The 18577-nt window shown below is 41.6% G+C and overlaps 1 protein-coding gene across 6 annotated transcripts in view; it reads right to left on the bottom strand.

The window, feature by feature from the left end:
- ELAVL4 (ELAV like RNA binding protein 4) overlaps positions 1-17988 on the bottom strand; it is a 62173-nt gene extending 44185 nt beyond the window's left edge. The window contains exon 1 of one of the 6 annotated variants that reach the window (XM_054285614.1): positions 17936-17988. Coding sequence is in view for 3 of the 6 variants with exons in the window: in XM_054285610.1 (XP_054141585.1) it covers positions 16892-16936 (45 nt within the window). In the remaining 3 variants the exon portion in view is untranslated. Of the gene's footprint in view, positions 1-10835; positions 10856-15979; positions 16138-16378; positions 16581-16891; positions 16952-17155; positions 17354-17935 lie in introns of those variants that run through there. The other 5 variants (XM_054285612.1, XM_054285610.1, XM_054285611.1 and 2 more) reach the window with 5 other exon arrangements.
- Positions 17989-18577: the final 589 nt, after the last annotated feature.

Below are 18577 nucleotides of genomic sequence, written 5' to 3'. Positions count from 1 at the left end.
ACAAAAATAGTCACTTCTTGAAAGACATGGGCACATCCAAACCAGAATCCCCCTGCCAATTTTACCAGCCACGTGGCACCAAGTACTGCTGGCATCCTTGGCCAAGCTGTGCCAGCCCCACACGCTCTTCCTTCAAGGTTCCCCCTTCTACCCGGCATCGGCCATACTTCCTTCCCTTCTCCAAGCTAATTCCACCCATGTATTTACTCACACGTACTACTTAAACGCTTCAGATGCTGCTAAATCTGTTTAGCTCGGGATTCCAGCTGGAAGATCATCCTTTGATCTCCGCACCTCCGCGACCCCACGCTCCGAGCTCCGCCAGCAGCCGCTGCGGGGCCGGGGCTCGCACCCCAAGGCGGCCGCGCTCCCGCTCAGCACAGCCCGCTCCTACGGGCTGCACCCGCGGCCTCCTGGCTGAAATTTGGGGGAGAAAATCCCAGCTCCGACGCCAAGGCACAGTGAGAGGGTGAGTGAAGCAGCTGACATGGTTAACGGCAGCTTCCCACCCGCCTTTACATCACCGGACCATATTCTTCCAATGCAAAACCCCACGAGATCAGCTGCGGTTTTAGGGACTGATCCTGCCCCCCTGGAGCCAGCAGGGACAGCACACCTCTGGTTTCAGTTTCACCAGAAGCAGGACTTCAGCACCACTCACCGAGGAAGGTACAGCATCTATTATTAGCAACACACTCAAAAGCTATCTATCTAAAGCGGTAGACAATAACCCTGGATCTTTTTAAAATCTGTGAAAGAAAACAAAATTCCTAACTGGTTGGTGTCCTACTTAGGCATTTTGCAAAAAGGTTTTTAGTTAAATTTTCAGCATTCATACTTTCCCCACCAAGCAAAGGAACAGAATTCAACCCAAGACATTTAACACATTCAGAACATTAAGAGTAAGCTGCTCGGTAAAAATCTGTTCCTGAACAAGTACATTTCCTCATATACTTCAAAGTATCTTGGCATAAACCAATTTTGCACCAGGTGCCAGGTTTTCTTCCTAGTTATTCTCAACTCCAATTAGGTTTTCCTATTTTTTTAATAGTAGAACAGAAAACCAAGGCACTTATTTGCCCTTCAAATTATTGCCAAGTCACAGGTTACTGAAAATCCATTTGCTATACACATATTAAAAAAAAGATAATGGATAGAGAGAAATGTTGAAGAATTATAAAAAGCATTTCTGATAAAGGACTTCAGATTTTTTTTTTTACTTCATGATTTTAAGTCTCCATTTACAGAGTGATTTCTGTGCAAAGCAGTTCTGTAGCAGAGCTTGCATTCGAAGCTCTCACAGGCACAAAGGAATAACACTTTAGGTGTGCATTCTGACTCCTGCCATGAATAGAAACTCACATTAATTAATGGTAACCAAAAGGGAAGCCCTGGCTCTCCTTCCCAGACACTTGGTCCTGTCCCCGACACGCCCGAAGCTCAAACCCCGGGCAGAGTTCAGTGTGCATGCCCTGGGATGTTTATTGTCAAGCACGGGCTTTAATATTAAGTAGCTGTTGATTCCACATCAGTCAGCACATTACATAAGAGGAATATTATTTATTCAAATAGATTTCAATATGACAGTTGCTGGTTTTTTTTTCCTCTATGCACAACACTAAGATTTAAATTTTTAATTCAATACCTGTATCACAATGTGAGTATTTTTAAAATTAATACTCCAGTTTCTAGGGCACACAGTTAACTTTCTGTGTTTTAATTACTGGTAATAAATTTTCTTAAATACAGAAAAGTATTGGGCTGCAATTGAATTCTACCAAAATACCCAAGAAAGCTCTAAGTCTGCCTAACTCATCAAGGGCTTACATCTGGATATAGGCAAAACAAATGTTGAAAATTCAAGAGTGACTTAACACCTATGTTAATTTTTTAAAAACAAAATACACTGTTATCCCTGAAGGTACTCTTAAACCTCCATAAGCAAGTAAATTTAGCAATATCTGTGCTCTGAGCAACATCTCTTTTTGTAGACCTTTTCTGACCCAATTTAGGCAGTTACTACCGGTCCTGAAATATTACAGTGCAAATGTCATGTGTGATGACATTCACATGCTACTGGTATCAAGAAGCATTTTATTTTTTGGGGGCAATAACTTGCCAAACTCCCAATACTGCCATATGATACTCTATATATAGGGTAATAGCATCTTTGAGGAATAAACTGCAGTTATTGCCAACAGACATTTGATCATTTAGCCACCAATATTCTAACGCTGACAAATACTATCTGTGGTAGAATTTCAACACTGATTTAGTAAGTTACGTGTTTCAAATTGTGCATGTATTTCATCAGACTCCTGCTTTAAAAAAATGACCATATCCTGGTGTGCTACTTTTCTCACTATGGTAATGTATCAGCAAAGTATGAGGTATTTTAGTTTGACAGATTTCACAAATAAATGCTTTGGGGAAGACAACAGAAGCTTTGCCAGTGTTTTGCAAAACACTGCTTACCAAAAGGCTTGGTATAAACCTCTCCCACAGAGTATCTGCCACAAATACCCATTAGAGCTACTCCTACATTACTAATGTTTCAGAAATACTTCCATCACATCTCCATTGTTTTTTCAATTAATTCAACTAATTTCAATTTATTCCTGCTAAAATATTAGCTCCAACAATAACGCAAAAAATACCTGTATGTATAAACAGAACTATTACAATTACCAACTATTACAAGCTGGAGTAACTGACACTAATCTTCACTTATTACAGTAAATGTGTGACATCCATCTACCATTACAAAGCACAGTTAATGAATCATTTGGAAAACTACCCACAGACTAAGACAGCCTTATCTCTCTATTGCATGCATAAGCAATAGCCAATGGCTTGGTAAATGTAAATATACATTTTTTATATTTACAAAATTCCTTCTCAGCAGTCTAAAAGAAGGGCTGCATGTTGAACTGAGGCTTTCACATATGAACAGGAAAAGGAGCTTGCATTCAGCAAATAGTCAGCATCCATTCCTGCTATCTGAATTATGTATACTCCACTGACCATAGTCCACAATAAACAAACTAATTTTGTATGTATAAAAAAAAATTCACAAAAAATCTTAAGTGTTACTTACAGGCACTAAAGGGAAGTATTTCTAAACACACCAGAAGCAATCTCTTCCTAAAATCAAAACCTGAAAAAAAATCCTAAACCCCAGAAAATTCATGCAGACATATCCATTTTGAGGACTCAGAAGTCAAAAAAGTTAGCTATGAATAATGAACTGTTCACAGCACCTAAATGCCAAGAAAAAAGATCATGGCAAATTACACCTCATGAAGAATTCATGAGGTCTAATTTTATATTATTTCTAAGTGTTCATTAATGAACAAACTCAGAACATTCTCCCATAAAGAAGAGTTTAGATAAATAATGCAAAGCTCTTACTTTATCTAAAAAAGCTCTTTAATTAGCATTGCAAGTTGTTTGCTTTTACAAGTGAAAACAAATGGTGCCATGGCAGAGGTCCCACAGCCATCTCGTGAAAAACGATGACAAAAGAAGAAACAAACAAAACCTCTCAAAGAAAATAAATGTAGATTCACAAAGGTTTCCCTCATACAATGAGGAACAGGCTTTAACTCCCTGCATATCTGCTCTTTTGAATGCAAGTCAGCACAGTACAAGTCTGTTCCCCCAGAACTTTTCTGCAGGTGAGAAAATCCCCATTTACAGGGGCTGCCTGACCAGCCCATGCACAGCCTTGCCATCTGCTGAGCCATGAATAGCCATGCCAAAGCCAGGAGGTTGATCCATGGGCATGGAGCACAACACACAAACACATCCAGGCCCCTCAGCCCTGCTCCAGCCCAGGCACCCCAGCCCAGTTTAAAATGCACCAAACTGCTACTTGCTCCATGAGGATTTAGCACATTTTTTCACAGAATGAGGCACTGGATCACAGAATGTTCAGGACACATCATGCCACCTTCCCATCAGAGTGCTAAAGGAAAAGAACATAAAGTGATTTTTAGCCTTCCTTGGTTCAAAACCACAACTGCAGCCAGAGCAAGAAGCAGGTGCACCTGGACCACACGTGGGCTTTTTCTAAAGTGACCTCAGGAGCAGCAAATGATGCTCTGTGTGCAGCTCCAGTACAGATTCTCTTAACTGTAACAACTGTCAAATTTCACTGTCAATTACATTTTTATTCAAGTTTACATACTGCACAACTAGACTTTGCTATTATTTAGCTAATAAATACATCATGAACATAATGAAATAAAGGGGGAAAATGAAGCTTTTTAGTCTATCTGCCTGGAGGCAAACCCAATACCCCAGAAACAAATCATTATCTAACCCTCCGTATTTTGACATGTTCCCCACTCACACTTCTACATGCTACATCTTTACCTTCCTTGGAGTAAAAGTCACATTTAATATTTTAAATATAGAAACAGCTGAAAGTCTCAGCTCAGAAAACTGGCAATCTCTGTCTCTCATGGCACAGATACAGCCGTCTTAACTCGCTTTCAGAGTGAGCTGCACTCAGGTCGAAATGGCGTTCAAACATTTTCAGCAAATTCACATTTACAGTGCCACAATAATTGTACAGAGCACAAAAATGATCCAAATGGAGACAACAACAAATGCATTCATTTTAAGATGCAAGCCTCAGTTCAAATAAAGGAGAAAATTATTTTCTTTAATACCTAAATTTATCCTGAACCAGTCCATTATAGGCTTTTGCATGAATATGCTAAACCAAAATACTGTCCCCAATCTGCAGTGAAATGAAAGCAAAGTTTACTGGCAATATTACTTGCTATCACTGCAGTGCCTGAAGGACATAACCCAAGGCAGCACCAAGTTGTGCTGCACAAATGGGCAGTAAGGCAGGGACTGCTGCTCTACCAACACAGTGACAAAAAGCAGGCAAAACCTGTTACTTTTTATTCCAGATTTCACAAAAGTGAAATAAAAAGTCAAACCAGATGAAAGTACCTAAGCAAATTGCTGAAGTTACACAGGAAGCTGTGACAGCCCTGTAATGCACCACCCTACCCTCAAACCTGGCCCACTGATAAGGTACAACTCCTAACAACCTATTCAAAAAGAAAACCAATATAATAATGATGCACTCAACTACAGGTTTTTTGAGAGTTTCAGTTGTCTTCTGTTCCCATAAAGCATATGGGCTCTACAGTTTTGTATTTGATTTTAAGAACAAAAGGGAATGAGTAGGGAGTGAAAAGTACACACCAAAATAAGCTGCAACTATTTCAACATCAACAGATACTAGTTGAGCAGTAGGGGAAAACTCTCTTGGAACTACACATCCAATAACTACACTAAAGATAGGAACAAAGGCACCATATCACATACTTTGCATAATCTCTTACTCTTCCTGCAGGTACTCTGGGGGTAAGAAATTGGAGGAGGAGAACTACAATTATCATTCATAGAGCTCAGCACTCTGCAAAGCTCAGAGGAAACACACAGGACTGGGGAGCAGGTGCACAGACAAGCACTCCATGCACAGCAGTTTCTGGGAAGCAGAAATGGCACATTTATAAGGACAACAATGTTTGTCCAGAAGCAGAATATAGTTATAATTCTGTGTTGTGTATTACCTCAGCTCACAAAATGTGAGATGCTTTATGAACTTCTACTGAGCTTTACCTTCAACTATTTCCAGTTTTTTCTTTGCCTCTTGCAAAGATTATCAGCAACTATGCCTGTTGGAAACCTTGGAGGTGTTTGGCTCTATTCTTCAGTGTTCTCCCAGTATCTTATTGAAGTCCACAGCAACAGCACTTGGGAGATGGTAAGGAAGAAAGTGGTGTAATCGGTGATGGGCACAGAAGTTTCCTTCTGTCTCTGGATCAGGGTCATCCTTTTCATTAAGACAAACTGACTTTTGGAATGCCAGCCAGTTATCCCCTAGTTTATTTAGAATGGTTTCACCAGCGTATATGATAATTTCTACCATTAAATGCAATTCACACAGGAAGAGGCAAGAAAACATAACCTTGACTTCGCAGCATTCAAACACGACTCTGGAACACAGCTTTGGAGAAAGGCATCACCGAAAACACCAGGAGAGGAAAATGGATGTGTCCTATTTAGATGAGGGACCCAACCAGCTCAGGTTAAAAACCCCTACAACAGAGGCTGGTGGCAGGGCTGTGTCCTACTTGTGTCCTGGGACAGGCCACCAGTGGCTCCTGCCCACCCGCGTCTCCGGGGTCACTCGCCGCCTCTGCTCAAAGGGCTGCGCTGTTTTTGGACTGAAATAAAGACAACACGGTCAGGCTTTCACTTCTGAAGGAACATCTATTTCTTCTTCAATCGCACTTCTACTTCTGCCAAATTCATACCAGGCAACCCTGTGCCTAAAATTTTACAAGGGCTTTATTTCAGTAATTTCATCATTCCAGATTGCTTCTTATTCCCTCCTGTCTTTTCACTGAGGCTACTACTTGCTCTCTAAAGACGCATACGAAGGCTAAGGAAATAAAAAAAAAAAAAATCAAGTCTCAGCAAAAAGAGCTCCTTGATTGACACTCCAAGCCAAAATTTGATGAAACCATCTTCTTTCTCCATGGGCTGCAGATACTAGATACCACGAAGGCAAGAGGTCTCCCAGTGACTGCACTGTCCCTCTTGAAAAAGAGACTGTGACTAACAGAAACCATGTTTGAAATCAGTGTTAACAGGGTGACAAAAAAACAGATATACCACCAAAAACATTAAGGACATGAGGAAAACTGAAATACTGGAGAGGGTCTCTCAAAAGTCTACATATTAGACAGTAAGAACATGGAAGAGATCAACACTTAAGACAGATTCTCAGTCTAAAGGACATGCAGCCTAAAAATACACTGAAATGAAAGCAAAGGAAATTGAGAGTCTTTTTATATTTCTGGTTACTTTCTAAATTTTATTTTTAGCTCAGTTTTGTTTCCTAATCACTACTTGTTTGGTTTACTGACTCTATTACTGAGTTATATATTGCTAATCTGTAACTGAATTCTATTACTGACTTGGGAATATGTATGTGGCACTGTGTACTGACGCACAGATTCCCACGGGGACGTACATGTTCATGAAAGAAGCAGACAGCTGCAAGTCTTCAGCTGCTGTAGACCTGTCACAATTCCACTTTATGCTTTTTTCCCTTTAAGAAAATAATCTAGAATCATTTGCAACCCCAGAGTTTAGTCAGTGAAACCTGTGTTACGAGCCATACTGAAACCTAAAAGCATCTACTTACCAGAAGGCAAAGCAAAGCAAGGACAGTGCAGGCTCTCCGTGAAGCCTAGGAACATCCAACCCCCCACTGCTGTTATTTCTACTGAAGTTCTAGAAACAAACAGCTACAATTTTCAGAAGCCCTTAAGCAATTTAATATTCATTAAAGTTCACTGCAATAGGATTTCAGCTCCTAAGCCATAAGCTCTTCTGAAAATGTTGCCCATGTATTTTTCATGCAAAGCCAGGCTTATATTAGGCAGGAATGGATGGCTTAGTGAAACACACAACCCAACCAAGATGTTTTAAGGCTCTGTCCTCAACAGGATGTTAATGAAGACACACTGCTAAATGCAATTAGGAAACACTAATCAACGTGTGTACATCTCAACTGCTGGCAACAGCATCTCTATGGATACTGCAGCTTGCAGGTCTAAGTGAGACAGACCCCAAAATAGAAACGATGATGTTCAGCTAAGTCCTATCTCCATCATAAGAAATGCTTGCCTGCTGCCAGCTATCAGTATTTCTCTTAAAACTTAACCAGATGAAAAATAACAAATAAATGTACATCTTTACCACAATTCATCTGCTAGTCTACAGCTCTGTATCACACTAACATTGCTTATGGAAATAACCTTCTCATAAAACATAAGCATTCTAACTTCTATAGCATACCCATGGTAGACAAAGTTACAATGAATTACTGAAAATAATATGCCATCACCATCTTAAAGAAAGTGAGTGGATAATAGAAATTTTAAGTTTGAGAAGCTTCTGGGAGCAAAATAATGAGAAATCACCTTTGAGACAACAAAGGTAGCTGTTTACTCAGATGGTCTCACAAAACTACCCACAAAATGGCTTAAATGAGTATAAGTTTTAAAGTACTGCATGGGATAAATATCTCAGTAATGCTTAAATTCAAACAATCTCATGCATGAAAGCATCTATGCTAAACTCAAAGACTTATTAGAGGATAGGAATATATTCTTCATCAATAAAGGACAAAATATCAAGGACATCTGTCACAGGTCAGGCTAACAGATCCTTATGTTCTATCCTAGACAAACTATTAATCTCTGTACTACAGAAGAGAAGCATGCCACAGGCCAAGCCAAACACCTTCCTTAATAAATGTAAATTAACAAACATACCCTGAACAGCAAGAAATTAAAAATGTACCGAAACTCCTCTTCAAAAGCTGAGCAGACCTTATGGATAACAATCCCCAGGTTCAAACAATTCTGCTCAAGCACCCAATGGGAGCCCTGCCAGGCTCAGTCCCTGTTCAGGTGCTTGGGGACAGGGGGGAACACAGACCACCCCAGCTGTCCTGACTCCAAGCCCCACAAATGACATTTCACTTCGACATCAAAAAGTAACTGGAAATACAACATCCACTATTACAGATCAGCAGGGGGAAACGTCCTAAGAGCCTAAACACACAGGAACTAATGCTTGAGTATTAAAAAAGCCAAAGGAACCAAGTTGCTTTCCTTAAAACCCACAGCGGCCACAGGCAGGCGCTTCAAACCTGGAGCTGGATCCACTTCCATCCATTTCACCTCAAACAGGCTGGTGACAGAAGTCACACTGTCACTGTTAAAACTACCACATCACACAAGCACCCTGGCCATGGAGGCACTCAGCTCCAGTGTCCTGGTCCAGCCTGGTGCTGAAATGCTGGAGGAGAACGTGGCTCCTCCAGCAGCCGCATCAGCTACGCACGGCTGCAAAGCTCCTTGGTCACCTCAGAGAACATCACACAAGTAACATTCACTTGTGCACTTAGCAAAGACTAACGATGGAAATTAAACTCAATTTCTATCTGAGCATTTACATTTGCGAGCACTTCTTTCAGTAGTTGGGTGATGACAAGCACAGACAATAAAAAAAGGATTCTAAAAATACACTACACTTTTTCCCTGGATTAGTATGTCTACAGTTAAATATAAACTGTGCTCTATAAATTATCAAACGCAATGTCAAATTCTGAAGTGCTCTCCGGAATCTCTCACAGAGCACACGAAATACAGAATGATAATTCTGTCCTGGCCCAGTTAGGCTAAGGAACAATATGCTACTGTGCTGGATCACAGAGTTAGCTCCTATCAACGGCCACACTAAAAATGGCCACAGCCACCACCGTAGCTGCACACTGAATTTTTCAGGACCCTCCGCATCAAGCAAAGAGTTTAATTCCCTGAACAGCTGCTCTCACAGGAAGGGAATAGACAGCAACATTGTCACAGCATAGCTGGCACAGGCATATTAGGAAGAATTTCCAGCATTCATGCTTTCTGCTAAAAATCAACTTCCCCCTACTCATCTACTGCCAGTAACTTCATTTGGAACAAAGATATATTAGAACTATTTTTATTTAAGAAGCATTTATTTACATACATTATTACTTCTACGGAGTCGTGACTGTGCCTTGTGCTTTACAGAAATAACATCTTTGCCCACAAGATCTTCTGCACATAGTAAAGGAAAAAGTCACCGACCACCATTAAAAGATCAAGAAGGACCAACAGAAGATTAATACAAGTACTGCAATTAACAGTCCCATTTATAAACCCTTCAAGCAGGCAGAAAAGCCAAATACCCCAAATACCTCTGATCCCCAAAGCGGAAAGTGTTAACACTCCACCACAGTGTAGTGACTTAAATATGGGTTATTTCATGCCGTTGAGTCATGAATTTCATGTTATCTAACATTAAACTGCTGCTGACTACAGGTGTCTATGTATCAGCTGAAGGGGACTGAAAAAAGGCCTGGCCTCCCCTCCAGATTAGCATTCAACTCTTTACAAAGGTTTGTTAGTATTTTGCCCATGTAGTTTTTTACGACCCTCTCTAATCAGAACTACTAGAACCAGGTTGACTTCCACACACACCAAGCACTTCATAGACATCAAGAGTCTTTTAATTAATCCATGTATTAACCAAAAAAATCCTCACTGTCAAACCTTCCAATGAACTTCTGTCTCGCAATAATAATTCCCAAACTCACAAACGCCAGTTTTGCTGTTAAGAACAGTAGAGAAACAAGGACTTCTGGCAACTGTCCTGACCAGCAGTAGCAGAAATCCCATGTCCTTGCTGGGCAATTAGACATAGCATTACAAGAGGAGGCAGTTCTCCTTCAAATATAAATTGTGAGTAAATTGTTGTCTTTGCTAGTTTTCTAGAATGCAACCATGAGAGATTCTTAAAAGGAAGAAAAGCAAGAAGGACACGCGTCCTTCATCCCTCATGTCTCTACAAAGGCTTTTCAACAGCACTCAGCCTGGCAGAAAATACTTGGGAAGTGCTCAGGAAACCACTCAGCCTCTCCAAAGGGGACTGCATGCAACTACAGGCCAACAGGTAGGACTGGGGCACAGTTACCTGCTCCAGCAGCAACCTTTAGGGGCCTCTACATGGAGATCAGGTGGGACCTTCTCTCCGCGCGTCCCTCAGGGAGCGAGAGCCCGCGGAAGCGGTGTGGGGCTCCGTGCGCGGCTCGGCGAGCACCGCCAGGTGCGCGGCGGAGCGGCCGGAGCTGAAGGGCTGGCGCTACTGGAGAGGCTCCAGTGGCGCTGCTGCCCTCTGCCAACACCAACGTCACTTACGTGGGCACGGACGCGTTACGTGAGGAACCTTCTCGAAGCACTGCAAGCCAGAGCCACCTCCCATAGTCACCGGCGTCTGCTTTGAAACAAACACACGTTATCGCGCCACCTTCAGCTCCAAGGGTCCCCAGTGCTCCAAAGCCACCAAATGTCACCGCCCTGACGCCGAAAACACGCTGGCGCACGGCTCCAGACTGCGAAGACTACCAGCAGCAGTATACGGAATTTTATAGCAATTAGAGAAGTTGAAAATTAAAAGAATAAAATAAATGAAAGCTTATTTTCCCTCAGAATTCAAGGACGAATAATTTCCCATCACAACAGCATTGCTGACGCAACCGCGCGTGCCTTAGCAACGAAGGCGTACTACAGCATTTTCTATACATCATGCCTCTAAATATTGTCAAAGCCAGGTTGGTATCTTACACTCTGCAACTACATCTCATTTCCAGAGAGGACACACAAAGGTTTAGCTATCCTTTGTTTTAAATATTTTCTTAATATTCTGTCTTTTCTCCCCATTTAATTAACAATTCCTAACTGGTTCTCAGCATTTCCTGACTTGTACAGATTTTCTTAGCCATTGAGGTGAAAGTCCTCATGAAAGGCACTGTCAAGGGTAGAACAATAGGGAAGATGGGCTCTCTACTTCCTCCCTACTTTTTGGGGCTCTAAATAAGCAATAATGCATCAGGAGCTCCATTAGGGCACACAGATTTTCACTACAGAAAATAAAGCTCAACCTAACACAGCTGAGCTAATTCTTAATGAATTCATGCAAGCAATGTAAACGCCACAAATAAGACAATGTTAGGCAGTTCCAAGAATTAACTGCATTCTTACTATAATCTCATGTGAGAGTATGTAATTTCTAACACTGATGTTCCAATGCTATTGCAAACTCTGAATATTTAAATGAGTAAACAACAAACAAAAGGTCTCATCTTCAGTGCCCCAAGCTATCATCCAAAACTAGTTATAATTAAAGGTGTGAACAACGGAGTAACAAACCTGCAAAGTCAAGGTTCTGAGAAATTAATGGGCATCACACCACTGCACCAGTTCAAATTTATCACTCATTATCTCCCTGACTAGCACAGTGCTGTTTCACATATTAGTGCCTCCTTCTTTCCTGCAAGCCTTTCCTGCCTTTTCTAGATGGCTAATTTTATACAATTACTGCCTCTGACACACTGAGACCTTTTCTCCCCCCTTTCTTCTTCTTGCTGTAAAGCTAGTGACCTACAAAAGCCTCTTGCACCTAAAATATTCCAGTATTTAAAAAAGTAAAGACTGATCATTTCACGGGAAAAGCAAGCAAGGAGTCTCTAAGTATCTGTTTCTCCAACCTCTTCCTTTTACATTAACTCAAATGGTTAAACATACCCAAAGGCTAACGCAAGGTACAGATACCCTTTAAACATGTTTTATTAGGATTTAATCTATCAATCATACTTGTTGAATTGCAACACCGCCCTCCTCTTCAGAAAGTTCTTTAGAAAATTAAAGATGTGTCTTCTTTTAAAGTTGCACCAAGTCCTACACCGCTGGTAACTGGACATTTACAGAAACAGTTGGGAAGTGTTACCTTACACACATGTCCTTTCCCTCCTCATGCAAATCCCAGCGTTTTCCTTTACATCCATTCAATTGGGAAAGGAAGATACACATGCACAACCACACACACAAACACACACATTCTCATCTCTTCTTCCACCCTACACAGAAAGGAAAAGAGCAAGAGAAGGAGAAGAGTGCAAGGGGGAGGGGTGACTTTCCATCACAGATTAGTGCATTTTGAAAAATCTGGCCTATCCCTTAGAGAGGTACCATGCTTCTTAACATCACCTCACTTACAATAAAACTGTTTGTGCCCACTTCTCCCCCAAAACCCCAATGACATTGAAAAAATACTGCATTGCAGTATTTGCCAGTGCATCGGAGTGTATCCAGTTAGCTGTCCCACAGACAAACAAATGTACATTTTGATGTGTCCAGGCATGTAAATGAGGTGTCCAGAGGACACAGATTGCCAAAACAGACAAGTGGATTTGTCAAGTTATCTACATCTCTCTCACCACAATATTCTCTGCCACTGTCCATTTCTTGCCTAGGCTGTTTGCTGAAATTATTTCCAAAGTCCAAGCTCCCAAAGAAGACACCAAATTCCCCTGCCAGAATATGGGATGCAATCATACCTTATTTCTTCTGAAAAACCTCCGGGTGTAGAGTGGCTCTAGGTTATGTACCAACAGTATGACAATTACTCACAGAAAATAACCTGCATTTAATTAGTACACTCCCAGCATACCAAACAGGAAGGCTGAGGAAAAAAACCCATGCCCTGTAAGTTAGAAGATATTATTTAAAAAAAATTAATCCATTAAATATATGTAAGATTAATGCAACTGGATTTTCTTTCAACAGAGTCACAATATTTAATGGGACCAAATAAAGATGATGAAGACTATTTCAAACCCATTCAAATAGGATTTTTAAGTATACCCCTTCCAGCTCATTGTAACCATCCTTTGTCACAACAGCTCGGGCTCACTTTGAGAGAGCTCAAAAAGGTAAAATTAATAAAGAAGAAGAAAGCAAAGGAGGCAACCAAGCCAGTCACCAGTGGAGAGGCATCCCTGCATCTAACATGGGAACTCGATTAGCAGAGTACATGAGGACAGGATTTTAAACTGATGGCTGGTATTCACATTGCATCAATATCCAATTGTAAGATTGCCTCCTTGCTGACTAGTACACCAAGACAACAGTTTTTAAAAAAACAAAAATGTCATGTCTAAGGACAACTACATTTTCTGTATCTTTTTTGTCTCAACAGAAAGGTTTTACATTTTCATCATTTAGTATTACTAGCAATCTTAATTCTATTTCACTAACTAAACAGCTATTTTTTCTATAGGAAGATTTACAATGCAATCTTTTACATGCAGAAAGAAAATGTCACTATGTACATGCAGGCTGTATTCATTAATATAATCTTAAAACAAAGAAAAGAGGAAGATCAGGGCAGGAACACGTGCACCGTAAAACAAGGATTGCATTATTTTTAAATCTTTGTAGAAACACGAAATTGAACAGAAAATGAAAATGTAACTACTAGCTGATGACTCTTAAAACAAACAATGCAGCTGTGTATAAGAAAAGGCACCCTTATTTATTGTCATGACTAAGTTAACAGATTTAGAACACAGTATCTCTGTTTTGGACAGAAGAAAAATTATTTTACTCTCACGTACAACTACAATGCATGTCAGAATGCATCTCTGCACATGCACAGACTGTAAAACATGGAATTTTACACACGCACACACCCCCTCAAGATTTTTTTCTCCCCCTCTACATTGTAAAGCAGTGCAGTTTTCAGAGGGCCATTCAATCACTTTTTCACAGAAAGGACTGCAGCAGAAGCAACACTTAAATCAAAAAGGGTATTTAATTTTTTAAATTCTTATTTCAACCAAGCATTACTATCCCTGCTTGAATTCGCATTCAAAGTAACCCTGCACCAGAGAAAGGAATAAAGTAAAAATATCTGCAAATCCAAAGACAGAAAGAAAGGCGTGTTCTATATTCCTGCTTTGCTTCTTATGCCTCCTGATGTGTGATAGATGAACGTTTTCTGGGCAACCACATTTTTATATCTTTTACGCTACTGTCTATCACTTACTAGTCTACTACGCTTTTTTAACACTTCTACCACCACCAGCTATTTCCCATTATTGTTTGCCACTACAATTAAGAGACCATCACCATTAACAAAATATTCAGCCGTGGTTTACAAAGTAGAGTTGCCACAAGGAGCCCGACACTGGAACTGGATATTGCTCCAGCAGATATAGAACAGACTGTGGCTAAAGGTGGGGCCGGAGACGAAGAGAAGAATAATTTCAGTATTTTTGTCAATTCCTCTCAGTGCCTAAACCCTAAAATATGGTGAACTCCCCTGAACCAATTATTCTGCCATATAACCATCTGATTTCGTAAAATTACCAATATCACTTAACACAAAATCACTGCTTAGGGTAAATTCACTCTACCTACTGTTCTCATAGGGACATTTGCTGGAAAATTCTAAGAAATGATTTGCAGAAGCTATCAGCTGTGGGAGTTCACTATTATACCTCTGTCAACTTCATTCAATATAATTTACATTTTTTTTTATACTGCCTCACAGGATTCCTTGCAATTTTTTGCACGTACAATTTCACAGCAGGGAGGGGGAAGAAAAAAAAAAGATAACCCTCTTTTGCAAAGGAGAAAGAACAGATGCTTAAAACCAGATTTCTAGAAATCACTGTAAGCCTGAGCCAGAAATGTAATTAACACCTATTTATAAAGAATAATTAAAGTTGTGACTGCCACAAAGAAGAGCAGAGATAATCGAGGTAGCCCCTGCTTCTTTTTTTTTTTTAGTTTTTTTTTTTTTTTACACTGTTTGCAGTATTCCCACATGATTGCCACCTGCTCCCCCACTCAGCTTCCCCTATGCTCGTTTCCCCGGCAACCTTTCATTGGCTTTTCCTCCCAGCTATCGCTTTCAGTTCGGCTGCTCAGTCTAATCTTATTTGTTTTACACCCATCAAAACAAGCAGCTAGACAAAGACAATCCTGTAAGAATGGGAAAAGACCGTCGCTTTGTTTCCCCGGTTATAATAAATATCCGCGGCAAAAGTCTGCAAAACGTTAAATTAGGGGGGAAAGGGGGGGTCCCCGCGCCCCCCCATGCCGGGGCTGGCAGCAGGGCCGGGCATTGTGCGGGCGGCCCCAGCCCCCACCCGGGTCGCCCCGCTCGGCGCAGCCCCGGTGCCCGCAGTTGTGTGTCTGATCATGCCATTTTGCACAATCTGTAAGGAAAAGCACAAAAGAGGGGACGAGATGAGCACGTCCGGGGCTCCTCCGCCAAGAGAATACGGGCTAAAAATAGAAATACTATTTTTCACATAAATGGCTTTGACTTCTCCCGGCATTTAAAAAAGCACAAAACAACACGGCTCTCTTCCCCCAACCCCTCCAACCCCAGCCCCCACCCCGACACAAAAAAAACACACCCTTGCTTCCTTCCATCCATCCATCCACCCATCCATCCATCCTCGACAGCACCGGCTCCATGGGAAACGCGATACCTGGATTTTTAGAGGCGATTATGAGGTTTGTATTTAAGGCTGGTGTAATAGGAATGGAGATTAAAAGGCATCATCGGCCGCTCGCTCCGCCAGGCACACGCGGTACCATGACACCGTGACTGTCAGCAGAGACCATCCGCGCTCAACTGAAACGCAACGTTCAATGGAAACGCTGTGGAGTGCCATCGCGGCTGGGCACGGTAAATGGATGTACAGATACATATGCACACGCACAGGCAGACATATCCCACCGAAAAAAAAAAAAAAAAAAAAGAAAATAAACAAGGCTCTCTAATTTTATTTTATGACTCACGATCCGTCGCCCTGAACAAAAGAAATTCGCGAGGCACAAGAGAAACGAGACAAAACCCCACGAGCAGGCTCTCCCCGTTCACTTACCATTTTCAAGCCATTCCACTCCATCTGTGATCACAAAGATGGACCCTTACAGCCCCTCACAGAGTCAAAAGCAAAAAGAGCGTTATGTAAAAGCTGACATTCCTTCTTACAGCGCTGCTGCCCAACGATGCAACAAAATCGACATATACTAGGCACTGCAACACATACAAGCCTCCTCCTCTTTTTATGAGGTCACGACAGGAAACTCTTTGAAATACAATATGCAGCATTTACTGAAGCTCATATAAATCACCCTCTTTTACAATTACCATACCTATTGCGCAGTCCACCAAAAACAAAATTACCAATCTCGAGGCTTTTTTTTTTAAACATTCCCCCCCACCCAAGGATTTTGCTCTGCATTTGTATCTCCAAAATGTCAATGTGAAAATTAACTCTCCCCCACCCTTAAAAAAAAAAAGCCTCTTCTTCCTTTTGCATTTCAGTTAGCCACATACCAGCCTTGCATTAGAAATGAGCTTTTCTCTTTATTCTGAGAGAAATCGCAATTACCTTAAAATGACAAAGTACATCCTTTATTAAAGGATACGCAGACATTAAATATGAAAGAGAGAGAGCGAGAGAGAGGGGGAAAGAGAAAGGGAGGGGGGGGGAAAGGGAGAGATCATGTACAAACAGATCAGTAGCAGAAAACTAAATTCATGGGAAAACACAGACTGAGAATGATGCAGATTCGGGGAAAACCTGTATGTTAGCTTCTATATCTACCTCTATATAAACCCGCTACGATCAGATTTTAAAACTACTAATACCTACCATAACCATTCTTAATGGCAAATATTGGGTGTCTTGAAAGGCTTCAACTCTTCTAACGATTTTGCTAAGGTTTCAGGGAATTATTTTATTATTATTATTCTCTCTTTGTTTTTTTTGAAGAGCCACAAAGCACACTGCTAGACGTTTGTGCAGCGAGAAATTATTATCGATAATAAAAAAAAAATAATAATAGCGGCAGCGATAATAATAATAAATAATAAATAATAATAGCTAAGTATATTATCTCGTTGTCTCAGTGTGGTGCTGCGGCGGGAGGGCGGCGGCGCCGGCGGCGGGCGGAGCGCGGAGCGGCGCGGGGCGGGACGCGCGGAGCGGAGCGCGCGGAGCGGCGCGGGCCCTGCTGCGACTGGCGGCCGCCGTCGCCCCTTTACCGCCATTTATGGGACCATCTGTCAGCGGCGCCGCGCGCTGATTGGCCGAGCGCGCCGCGCGCGCGGGGGGGTGCGGCGGGGGGGGGAGGGAGGGAGGGTGTGTGTGTGGTGCGTGTGGGGGGGGAGGCGTTGCGACATCAGGTGCTATTGAAATTAGCCGCTGCCAGATTGACAATGTTAATGATGCGGTGACCTCTACAACAACAGAGACCAGATTTCTGAACTGCTGCTTGTGTCTAGTAATTAAGGCCCGGTTGAAGAAACAACACGCAGCCCCGTTTTTTTTTTAATTTTTTTTTCTTTTTTTTTTTTTTGGTTCCCCCTGTTCCCACCCCTGGGCCCGGCGGTGCCGTACCTCGGCCATGCTCCAGTGCCTACATCTCCTTACCTCCTGCGCGCCCCGCTCCCAGGTCCGGCGTATTTTAACCACCTTATCTTTTTCGACAGTTGCTTTCCGGAGAAATGCATATTTAATGATCTGCCTCTAGGCTTAAAGGCACAACAAAAGCACTTTGACGTGCATTTAAAGCTGCATTTATTTTCAGGTACTATTGATTTTAATAATCAACCCATCTCTCCTTCCTTCCGCCCGGTGAGGTTTTTTAAAATACGTATTTTTAAAGGAGTGGATTTGATGTTGCTGCCACTTGACAGTGTCTAAGGCACAGCAGACACCTCTTTATCGGGCGCTCCCCCCGAACGACAGTAGTATTTCAGAATTATTTTGCCACCTCACTTCATTATTCTTCAGCTCGACAGGAAATAAAACAACAGCGAACTCTGGGCATTTAAAAGAATTTTCTTTTCCAGCCTTCGAGAAACGTGCTTAACTTAACAATGCACACTCATTAATCCTCCGCTCGCTGCCACTGACAAACTAACAAAACTTCACTTCCAACAGCAATATTTTACCCCCTTCCGACCACGGCAAGTTCTGTAAGAATTATCACAAGTTAGGAAGCATTCATTTCTTTCTCTTGACTCCAGAGGTATTTTCCTAAAGCATGCTCTGTACTAAGTAACCAGGCAT

The sequence above is a fragment of the Melozone crissalis genome, unplaced genomic scaffold (genome assembly GCF_028551555.1).
Source record: "Melozone crissalis strain CALT ecotype California unplaced genomic scaffold, PUWL_Pcris_2 ptg000045l_1, whole genome shotgun sequence".
Lineage (NCBI taxonomy): Eukaryota > Metazoa > Chordata > Aves > Passeriformes > Passerellidae > Melozone > Melozone crissalis.
The sequence above is the reverse complement of the archived record's forward strand: the minus strand, read 5'-3'. Positions and strand labels throughout refer to the sequence as shown.